The sequence below is a fragment of the Anolis sagrei genome, chromosome 3 (genome assembly GCF_037176765.1).
Source record: "Anolis sagrei isolate rAnoSag1 chromosome 3, rAnoSag1.mat, whole genome shotgun sequence".
NCBI lineage: Eukaryota > Metazoa > Chordata > Lepidosauria > Squamata > Dactyloidae > Anolis > Anolis sagrei.
Genome location: NC_090023.1, coordinates 239,078,145 through 239,090,206, shown reverse-complemented (window position 1 = coordinate 239,090,206; position 12,062 = coordinate 239,078,145). Strand labels below are relative to the sequence as shown.

Here is a 12,062-nt window from a genome sequence, read left to right as displayed (position 1 = left end):
TTTCAAAAGAATTTCATTTCTTCTAGGATTTGCTTTCATCCAAGTTATAAAGAGAAACCTATAACCTACTTAGTACAAAATCCCAGTTGTCAATGGGAAGTTAGTAACATGACTATTGTGGAGAGGTCAGATGCAGTTCATTTCTTTCACATCTCTCTTGTCAGATAGATGGAAGAATGAAAAGAGGGAAGTAACAATGGGGTGATATGGGAGATCTGGATTATATCTTACATCCAGTGCTTGTTGATATCCAAGGATCTGCCAAAATCTGACTTTTTTTTGGATTTTTTTGGTTTTCTGATTCCATAATTATTTTGCATTGAAAGCTGAATGACACTGAGATTTTCCTCTTAGCTTAAGAGAGGTTGCTCAGGATGAAAGACAGGCAAATTGTGGCTTGCAAGTCGGATTGAAATGCCCATAAACCCTTGCTTCTGGATCCTGTAACATTTGCAGGAGCCACCAATTTCCATCTGGATGCCTTGCAATTGTAAGACTGAATGCATGTAACTAATGTTGCCCTGGCATTGAAAGCCCCATGGGGCACTTAAAATGATGTGGTCAGGCTGCATTCATGTGTGGGTTAAAGTATTGCTTGGCTTGGAAGCCAAAACAAAAGAAAGGTAAAATAAAGGGTTTATCTAAAGCAGTGGTTCTCAAAATGTGCTCTCTGTGGCGGCTTCATGAAGCATCCCTCCCACCACTCAGGGAGTACTTTGTGCTTTTCCTGCATGGCAGAAGGGAGTTGAACTGGATGACTCCTGGTGTTGCTCCTGTTGTTGTTGCTGCTGTTGTTGTTATTACAAAGGCTGGGTGGCCATCTATTGGGGGTGCTTTGATTGTGTTTTTCCTGCATGACAGAAGGGAGTTGAACTGGATGCCCCCTGGGGTTGATCCTATTATTATTATTATTATTATTATTATTATTATTATTACAAAGGCTGGGTAGCCATCTCCTATGGGTGCTTTTACTGCATGGCCAAAGGGGTTGGTCTGGATGGGCCCTGGGGTCTTCCACTAGAATACTGTTAAGTTTATGTTGGTCACAATGTTTGCCCATGTCTGTAATAGATAGATAGACAGACAGACAGACAGACAGACACACACACACACACATATATATATTTATATAAATGTTTATATAATATATAAACATTTCTTGGGGCTCTATGAAAAAAAATTGCTTCAAAAAGAGCTCCATGGCTGAAGAAGATTGAGGGCCTCTAATCTAAGGCATTTTAGTAGCTTAGTAAGCTTGAGTTGCCACATGACATCATTTTTCAGTTATCGTGATTGTGTGCCTTCAAGTTCCTGTTGACTTATGAAAACATCATGAATTGCATAGAGCTTTCTTAAGCAAGGGATCCTCAGAAGTTGCTTTGCCAATACACTTTCCAAGAAGTGGTTTTGCCAGTTTCTCCCTCCAAGACACAGCCTACAGCACCTGGTATTTGTTCATGCCTTTAGGGTATTTATGATCATGACTGTTATCTTGTATTTACCTTTGGACTGATTGAACTCTGAGGGCCTTTCCAGACAGGCCCTTTATCCTGGGATCTGATCCCAGGTTTTCTGCTTTAAATTGGATTATATGAGTCTGCACTGCCAGATAATCTGAGATAAACAGAAAACTTGGGATCAGATCCTGGGATATAGGGCCTGTCTGAAAGGGCCCTACATTTGCCAGATTGAAACCAAAAGGGATCATGTCAATTTAACAGCTGTATAGAAGAGATTGCCGCACAATCATGTGTGGCAACACCTGAAACTCCCACTTTACACAACCATTGAAGGTACAGGAGCACTTGTCAGTTTTCACTGTAACAACCTTGTTCACTCAGGTATTATGAAACAATAGAAGTTTCATAAGTTACTTCACAAGTTCCCATCAAGTCAGTCAGTCTATCTAACTAACTGAGAGTTTAACTCAATGTCAGTCAGACAGCTTTTGCTGTTTTGTTGGTTAGTTCAAATGGAAGAGTAAACTTGTTGTTTTTTTCCTCTGACTTTGACATTCAAGTGCTGCTGTACTCCTTTAATTATTTTGAAAATATCCCAGATTTCCAGTTAACTGAATGAAAACCACACAGTCAATAACAAAGATACCTCACCACCATAGTAATAATAATGCTGGAAATGCATTTAAATAGTAAATATTAGAACTGAAAAAGCAAGGGAGAAGTAGAGATTTTCTAGCACCTGAAATCCTGGCCCTTGAAAGAGTCAACAAATGATGGTACTAAGTGCATCTTCATCTGGACAGAATTTCAATGCTGCAGTGCCAGGATATAAAATGGCCCCAAGTCCTGTGACTTCTACCCTAAATTTCAATTACAAATGATGTTCTCTGGTGAAAACCTTAATTGATGGAGTCATAGAATTATAGATTTGGGAAGAGACCACAGAGGCTAGCCAGTCCCAAGTCCTGCCATGCAGGAACACACTATCAAATCTCACAACAGCGCATGAGTGGATCTTCTCTCATCTCTGATTGTTTAGGATTTTAAAACCAAAGCCAGTTGTGGAGAATGTTGAAACAGTTTTATCTCTCTCTACAATACTTAAACCTTTAACAAACTTTGATAATATACCCACTGAAGAGTTAAATATATCATGTCCTTTGAAGTATACCAGATTTATGTAGTTGTCAGATGATGATGATGATGATGATGATGATGATGATGATGATGATTATAATATTCCACTTTACCTCCCTGGAGAGACTCAGAGAGAAAATGGAACAAGAGCACCTCCCCATGGCCGGAGTTGAGCATCGCCTCCAGATGCCGGTACACCTATAAAGCAAACATTCAATGCCTTTTTACAAAAACAAAACAACATACAATAAAAAGATAAGGTAAAGGCCTTCCCCTTTTCATCTCCGGCATCTGGAAGCAATGTTCAACTCCGGCCATGGGGAGGTGCTCTTGTTCCATTTTCCATGCCAAGGAGCCTGCTGTTTGTAGACATCACCTGTCTTTTGCAGGTATGCCTGCAAGGGGTGCCCTTTTACCTCTCTGCCGAGGTGGTACCTATTCACATTGCATGCTTTTGAACTGCTAGGTTGGTAGAAGCTAGGACTGACAGTTGGGAGCTAACTCCAAACTTGCGGCTTCGAACAGCTAACTCTCTGGTCAGCAGCTTTTCCTGCAACTAGCAGTTTTAACCCCTGTGCTACCACTATAGACTACAATTCCATTAATCAGAGGTAGGCAGACTAGAGCAGGCATGGGCAAACTTCGGCCCTCCAGGTGTTTTGGAGTTCAACTCCCATAATTCTGAAAAGCCGGTAGGCTGTTAGGAATTGTGGGGGCTCAAGTCCAAAACACCCTGAGGGTCAGTGTTTGCCCATGCCTGGGCTAGAGGCTTGTGGAGTTTTTACTTAGTTTTGGTTTGCTTGATGTTTTACTGCAACCCTGAGATCCAGCTCAAAGCACCTTGTGCAAATGATACTAATTTAGAATTAAATAATTCTGAATTGTAAGCCAGAAGTGAATGGAGCTCAGAGTCTCTCCACAATCCACTTTCGCTTACACTAAATGTTCTTAATTTGAATAGTCTCATTTAGAGTGGAAGTCATTTTGTCATAGCTGTTGAACAATTAGATATTGGAAATCCTTACTAATCTGTCAGTCACTCAGCAACCCACCAGCAGATTTAGATGAAACTTCAACACTTTCAACTTAACTGGGTCTTATTTTTGTATAGAAATACAGGCAGTCCCCAAGTTACAGACATCTGACTTATATATGACTCATGGTTAAGAACGGGAGTGAAATAACAAGAATCTGCCCCTAGCACGGTAAATTTACTCCTGAAAGAATTATCATGGGGAAAAGATGTCTCCACTGAAGGTTTTATTACCAGTCCTTGTTTGCACAATAAGCCAAAAATTTCAAAATCCAATTATCACAGGGACAGAAAGTGAGGTGAAATCTTCTGAATAGAGGCACAGATAGCAACACAAATGCCAGAGGGGTCTTAACCCTTTCAGTACTGTCCAAATATATATTTCATCTCACTTCCTGTTCCTGTAATAGTTGGAGATAGATAGATTTATATTTATTTATTTCTGGGGTTACATTTAAAGAAGTACCTGTTCTGACTTACATACTAATTCAACTTAAATACAAACAAACCTACAGAATCTATCTTATTTGTTAGTTGTGGACTGCCTGTAGGGTTGTGCTATAACAGTCTAGGAACTCAAAGCTCCTTCCCAGCATCTGATGCTAGGAGTGAGTGGGGAGGACTACACTTCAGTTGTGCATTTTCTTATTTCTCTGTTGTAGAAGGAAAGAATGCACAAATATGTCCCTGAAAAGTATTACACAGTATGAACTATAACATTTTTTTTCTCTTTCTCTCTTTCTCTATTCATGTGTGCTCCAGGACAGCCACCCTACCAACCCATGAGCTATCAAGGGGCATATGGAGCTCCCCCAGTTCAGGGTCAGCCAAATGGTGCTATGTGGATGCCAGCACCACCTCCCCCTGCCAACTGTCCACCTGGACTGGAATATTTGAGCCAGGTATCTCTCCCCCCATGTTCATTTTTATTCTCATCTGATAACTATCAAGTATATGACTAATAACTTCCATTATTCTTATTCTAAGGTCCCTTCCACACAGCTGTATAAAATCCTCATTGAACTGGATTATATGACAGTGTGGACGAAAATAATCCCGTTCAAAGCTGATATTGTGGATTATCTGCATTCATATTCTGGGTTATATGGCAGTGTGGAAGGGCCCTAAGGGGTTGGGAATCATAAAGATCTTGAGATTCCTCACCTTCATAGATCCAACCACCAGTAGAGTGTTGTGAAAATATTCAAAACTGGCATATTACCCATGAAGTTGGCCTCCAATATTGTAATGTGTGTTTAAAAGTTATAGATATATTTCATTTACTAGAGTATATATCTGATTTTCATCCAAATTCGCAATACTTCACAGAAGTGAATCCTAAGCTTCAAAAAGCTAAGCCAAGGCTCAATCCACAATTAGATACTAAAGCAGGAATGTCACTTCACATAATGTTTCTTGCCAAGAGTTCATGGCAGTGTGTCAGTGATACTATTTATCTGCAACTGCCAGCTACCTTCTTTTATTTGGGATGATGTCAGGTACTAGCAAAAGATGAAAATATGGGCAATGACAACACTGAGAGATGGGTAGAACAGGATTTTTGTGGACAGAGGTAGCAGCTGTCAGAACTGATTACAATCGCACACAGGCTTCTGCCATATGAAGGGAACCATTCATACAAATTAGCCCAGAATATTTCTCACTCCATGCCTTCTTGTAACATTTATGAAGACATCCTTTCATATTTAAAGTGATATTGAACTGGACCCCCTAATTGTAAATTATGACACATTTACCTGGAAGCTAGTTGGATTAATTTTCAATTTTTTAATGTTGTTTCTAAGTGTGTGTGTTTAGGATTGAGTGAAGAACCTGCAGCGAAAACTCTGAAATCCTTTCTTTAACTAAATGTATAATGATTTTCTAACAGTTTTGCAATTTATGTATCTATTTTTAATCTTATAACAGATTGATCAGATACTGATTCATCAGCAGATTGAACTCCTGGAAAGTATGTATCTAACACTATTTGATATTAGTAGTAATGTATTAAAAGATACTTCAGATAGTGGTTCCTCAAACCAGCAATGAGGAATGTGTGACTCTCCATATGTTATTGGCTGGCAACTTCCATCTTCTGTTACTCCTGTACTTGCTATGCCATCTAGGCCTAATGTAAATTGCTATATTTGGTCATATATGAAGAGTCACGCGTTTCTCATCACTCCTTTATAAGGTTTTGTTGAGAATTTTTAACTCTGAAATCATTTTATTCTTATCTTGGAATAAATCTAATTTAATTCAATGGAATTTACTTCTGAGTAGACATGTTTAGGGGTATATTGTCACTAAAATGAGGGCAGGGCTGGAAATCACGAGGTCTCCTATATGTTTTTGAAAGGCTGCTCTCAGTATTCCTCGCCATTGATGATGCTGGCTAAGGCAGCTGGAAGTTGCAGTCCAAAAACATCTGAAGGATCTCATGATTTCCACCCCTAACTTATAGGACATCTCCAACTGTTATACTTTTTTCTTTATGGTGTTGGGGAGGAATGGAATGTGTGTTATATGCCCTCAACTTATTTCTACCTTGTGGGAACACTATTGTAGGCTTTTCTCAGAGATTTTTTAAAAATGATCTTTGACATTGCCTCCCCTTAATTCTGAGAATGTGACTTTCTCATGGTCAAGCATGGGTTACCATGAATGAGCAGGAATTTGAATCCTGGTCCAAGAAAATTCTGCAATAGGTTCACCATAGGTTGGAAATACTTTTAAGGCACACAACAACAGCAAGTCCTTATCTGGCACTAAAACCTCTATACAGGTGATAGGGATGTATTTTCTTCATGTTCTTATTTCACAAGTTTGCAAGACTGTGTTTTATTCCCACACTACATTATGTACAATTTTAACATATTTCCCACACTTACACTTTTTCATTTGCTCAGTCTTCCTGACATTTATCACTTTCCCTATTAAAGTGTGTTTATATATATTCATTTCATTAATGCACCTTTTAGCTTAAATTGCTTTGTCTTTCTGGGAAGTGTCCTGTAAGCCATATAAATACGCTTATTATGCACAATGCATATAAATACATTTATTATGCACAATGCAAAGGCGTCTTGAAATCAGCAAGAGTGATCAAGGGTAACACGTCCTTTGTGGCACAAAAGAAAAGAGAACGATTTTCTCTAGAAACAAATATTTCATATCTTTTTCATCAGAATTTGCAAGTTTATTTTTTAGACTACAAATCTCTGAAACTTCCAGTAAGCATATTACCTGGGGAAATCTAGGAAGTGAGGCTAAACAAGTAACCTTTTCAAGCAATACTATGGGCAAAGCATTGGGTGAAGAAGCTCCATCCAGCTTTTGTCTAGTGTATTAAGGCCACTGTATATGATCATATCATTCACTTTTAGGGGACTCTTGAATGGAGTCTCTCCATAAATTAGGGTCCACCACTATGTTCCTTGACACACAGGCTCTCTCTATGGTTCAGTTAAACTCTTACCTAGTGCTTCCCCATATATAGATTCATTTAATGTTGTGTCCCTTCTAGGTTGAGATAGTGTGTCTTTTAAAATGAATAATGTTCTCTAAAATACAAGGCAGTTGTTATGATAAATTAGCAGGTTGTTAACAAGTGACTGCTGTCAAATTTGGCTGATATCTGGTAGAAGACATGGCTCTGCAGATGTTGTTTTTCCACTTCCCCATTGATGGACTTGGGAAGATATTCTACTGAGAAAGGTCCTGTCAGGGAGAGAGCATTTGGTTCAACCCGATTGCTATAGTTCTCTTTTCTTCTTTTTAGTCCTCACTGGCTTTGAAACTTGCAACAAATATGAAATAAAGAATTCTTTGGGGCAAAGGGTGTACTTTGCTGCTGAGGAGTCTGATTGCTGTACACGCAATTGCTGTGGACCATCACGGCCCTTCACAATGAAAATCATGGACAATATGGGCCAGGAAGTCATAGAGCTCCTGAGACCTCTCAGATGCTCCAGTTGCTGCTTTCCTTGCTGCTTGCAAGAGGTAAATTGCTTGTTACTCCTCTGGTTCTTTTTTTAGAAAAACCATGTAATCATCAAGATGTGACACTGTGAGATATCTGACATTCATTCCACACACTAGTTGTCGTCCTCTCATTCCTTCGCTTACTCCTCAGTATTCCCTTCAGAACTGTCTTTGCCTTTCCCTCCTCACAATTCATATACTCTTAAGTAGAGCTTGAGAAGCTTACTGTTTTGGACAACAACCCCAGCATCTGTTGGTCACCATGGTAGTAGCAGGCCTTGACTGTGATTTTCATATGCTGAGGAAAAATAAAGGTCTCCCTTACATGGTTCTTTTATTCCTTCCCCAGACTGTTGAAAAATGGCTCTGTGATGTTACCATATTGAAATGTCTTTATTCAGTGATGCCCTACCCTATACTCCACCCCAGGGTTGATAACTATGACCTTTTAAATGTTGCTAGACTGCAGTTCCATCATAGCAAGTCAGAAGACAAGGGGCAGAAAAACCACCCTTATTCACCCTATTCTACCTATGGCAGCATAACAGGACACCAGCCTGTACACAACTAATTGATACTTTTGACTTAACTATGGGGTTCTTCCTCCATATATTTACAATGTGTTGCAGAGAGCTATTTGTATTGGCATCATAACTGGAGGGGCGTTTTGTTCAGTTTTGTTCCTTCTTGCAGACTTTATATAGATTTTGCCTTTCACACCTACCATTTCTAAGGTCCTGTTAAAACACAGAGGACATATCTACATGGGTCATATTACTACCCAGGGCAAGGGTGAGAATTGACCTTGAGGAGTCCACATTCCACACAGGTCCTTCTCACCCCAATGTGGTACAAGGCAGCTAAACACTGTTTTTCCCTCTCGTTAACCAAAGTTGGGGAATGCTCCAGAGCTTCCTTTCACTTTCAGGGGCATGTAAACAGTTCTGAATTGGGACTGATTCTATTGTTCACACAGCCTTACCAAGGTTCCACACTTTCCCTGTGCTCTGCACTGTGGGGGCAGGGGGGTGGCACCTGTTCTATGTGATTGTGTAATTTTAATTAATATCACTGTCTAATTGTTATGTAATGGATTTTATATTGCTGTTTTATATTGTTGTTTTGATACTGTTGGCATTGAATTGTTGCCTGTGTTAGCTGCCCTGAGTCCCCCCTCGGGGTGAGAAGGGCGGGGTAGAAATGGTCTAAATAAATAAATACATACCTTTGTGGCTTTGTCGCCATTATCCCAGTCATCATGGACCTAAAAAGTTGCCTTTGCTGATGTTTGCAATGGTGTCTACATCAGAGAGGGGAGTGGGTTTACCTCCCTTTTTTCTTCCTTTTCCTCGTTTCATGGGCATCATTGCAAACTTCAACAATTGTGCTTTAGGACAGCCAGGAGTTCTTTGGAGTTTCATGGTGACAGGACTATGAGATAGGGAGAGCTGTCCAATAGGGCTGAAATAGATTCAGCCATGCTGAACAGTCACAGCTTTATCTCGCTGCTGTGGCCAGACAGTAAGACTGGTGCAAATTACTGCACCCAGCATCAGTCTGGGATTTTCTGCCTGTGTAGCTGCACCAAAGTGCACTTACCTAAATCCAAATTTTTGAACCGTGGAGTCTACTCAGGACTGGGCAACAATCAATGAATAGGAGACAAGTCTTTCCCCATCTTCCTGTATTTTGTTCAGATTGCCTCCTCCCACCCTGTCAGCTGGAGTGAGCAATGTTTTCAAGAACAGAACTAAACAGTTATTAGGGGATGCCTGTCTACTAACATAGTAAAGGTCTTAGGGATCATTTGAAAGTAGAAACATCTTCTTGCAATTTTTAGATCTTTCTGTATTCTATTGATTTCTGTACAACTCAGGTTCTGTTGTAGATCCTCTGTTATGTTTCTGTGTTTTGTCTAATCATCCATTAACTGATTCAATGCTCCTTCAAAACTCAACTCCCTATAAAACTAGTTCATTTGTTTTGTTTGATTTTTTTACAGAATTTCAGTACACATAGGAAAATGAATTGAAGCAAAAACTCTTTTTTTTCTGATTCAGCAATATCTTGTTGTTTTCCTCTAGCTTGAAGTTCATGCCCCGCCTGGCACACCTGTAGGATATATTAAACAGACCTGGAGTCCCTGTTTACCTAAATTCACTATCCAGAATGCAGCCCGTGAAGATGTACTTAAAATTGTTGGACCCTGCATAGTATGCAGCTGTTGTTCAGATATTGATTTTGAAGTAAGTAACACTAGAACCTGTATTCTATCACAAGGATGGAACATGTGTGATTGTCTATTTGTTGTTGAAATGCAACTCTGATCAGTAATTAGCCTACACATTAGTCACAAGTATGAGCACTGATGGGAGTTACAATTTTACATTTGGAGCCTTACCTGCTCCTCAATCTTTCTTTACCATTGGCCAAGGCCTGTAGAATGATGCAGCTTTCCCTTTTGCCTCGCACACCTATTCTGTTCTCCAGTAATGGAAAAAAAAAAACATTATGGGTAGCTTCTTGTTATTAGCATTTGTAGAACATCATCAGTTCCTTTTTTACTTGTTGATCTTGTTTAATGGTTTTATTTTTTGGTTAAGAATGATGTCTGCTGGATATAAAATAACCAGGAAAAGAAATAAAAAAAACCATGGCGGGGACACACCCCCCCTCCAAAAAAAATTGGGCTCAGTTTTAAAAGAATATCATAAAAATGAAAGACCAATAGAGGTGACAGGTGCTGAGTGGGAGAAATGAAGCTCTCTAAGTGACCCCCTGCATTCACTGCACTAGCAGATTCAAATAGATGTCTTTCATTTTAAGAAGGGAAGTATAAATAGGATTTTAAAAAATACTTTGAAAATATCATAGTGAGTCATAGTGGCAACTGGTGGATTACAACTCTGGAGACCATCATCTAGATCCCTGTTCAGCTATGGAAGGCTGCTGGGAGCCTGCTGTTGGCAAGTTACACTTTCTCAGTAGCCTTTCTGAACAAATCCTGCCAGGAAACTCACATGATAGGCTCTCCTTAGGGTTGCCCATAAGTCAGAAATGCTTGAAGTCACCCAAAATCAGTGCAAAAGTGGGGAATTGTAGCCTAGGACCTTTTAAAAAAAATTCAACATTCTCCCCCCTCTTCTAAACAATCTCTGGAGTCCTATAAACCCAGAGCAGGCCTATCTTTCACAAGTAAGAATAGCAGAAGTTATTTCAATTTAATTCCTTGATAAATAAAGCACTCTCCTCTGTCCTGGCACAGCTCATTTTAATGTCAAAAGTCCAGTGGCTGTAAGGTTTCCCCTGACATTAAGTCTAGTCATGTCCAACTCTGGCAGGTGGTGCTCATCTCCATTTCTAAGCCAAAGAGCTGGCGTTGTCTGTAGACACCGCTAAGGTCATGTGGCCAGCATTACACCATGGAGCGCTGTTACCTTTCCACAGAAGTGGTACCTATTGATCTATTCATGTTTGCAAACTGCTAGGTTGGCAGAAGCTGGACCTAGCAGCAGGAGCTCACCCCACTCCCCAGATTTGAACCACCAACCTTTTGGTCAGCAAATTCAGCAGATCATTATTTTTAACCCACTGTGCCACCTGGGGGCAGGGGGCAAAGTTTCATGCATTTTGAGTCCTCTTTTAATACTTCTTTTAATCTGTGTGCTTCCACCCTTGGTACATGCCCAGACCTATTGTAGCAATACCTGTTCCCAAATAATATTCCAGAACTGTTAACTACATACTTAAGGGTTAAATTAGAAGTGAACTTGAACTTGGAGAGAGCAGTACGTGTGAAAAAGATCTTGGAGTCCTCGTGGACAACAAGTTAAACATGAGCCAACAATGTGATGTGGCGGCAAAAAAAGCCAATGGGATTTTGGCCTGCATCAATAGAAGCATAGTGTCTAGATCTAAGGAAGTAATGCTACCCCTCTATTCTGCTTTGGTTAGACCACATCTGGAATATTGTGTCCAATTCTGGGCACCACAATTCAAGAGAGATATTGACAAGCTGGAATGTGTCCAGAGGAGGGCGACTAAAATGATCAAGGGTCTGGAGAACAAGCCCTATGAGGAGCGTCTTAGGGAACTGGGCATGTTGAAGAAGAGAAGGCTGAGAGGAGATATGATAGCCATGTATAAATATGTGAGAGGAAGCCACAGGGAGGAGGGAGCAAGCTTGTTTTCTGCTTCCTTGGAGACGAGGACGCGGAACAATGGCTTCAAACTACAAGAGAGGAGATTCCATCTGAACTTTAGGAAGAACTTCCTGACTGTGAGAGCCGTTCAGCAGTGGAACTCTCTGCCCCGGAGTGTGGTGGAGGCTCCTTCTTTGGAAGCTTTTAAGCAGAGGCTGGATGGCCATCTGTCAGGGGTGATTTGAATGCAATATTCCTGCTTCTTGGCAGGGGGTTGGACTGGATGGCCCATGAGGTCTCTTC

At 40.3% G+C, this 12,062-nt stretch overlaps 1 protein-coding gene across 1 annotated transcript in view; it reads left to right on the top strand.

Annotated features, from left to right (window-relative positions):
• The window catches only part of LOC132770620 (phospholipid scramblase 2-like), a 29,601-nt gene that overhangs the window by 14,348 nt on the left and 3,191 nt on the right, over nt 1-12,062 (top strand). Inside the window, exons 4-7 of the mRNA XM_060767763.2 lie at nt 4,393-4,532; nt 5,560-5,602; nt 7,415-7,635; nt 9,702-9,863. Of these exons, the coding sequence (XP_060623746.2) occupies nt 4,393-4,532; nt 5,560-5,602; nt 7,415-7,635; nt 9,702-9,863 (566 nt within the window). The remainder of the gene's footprint in view (nt 1-4,392; nt 4,533-5,559; nt 5,603-7,414; nt 7,636-9,701; nt 9,864-12,062) is intronic.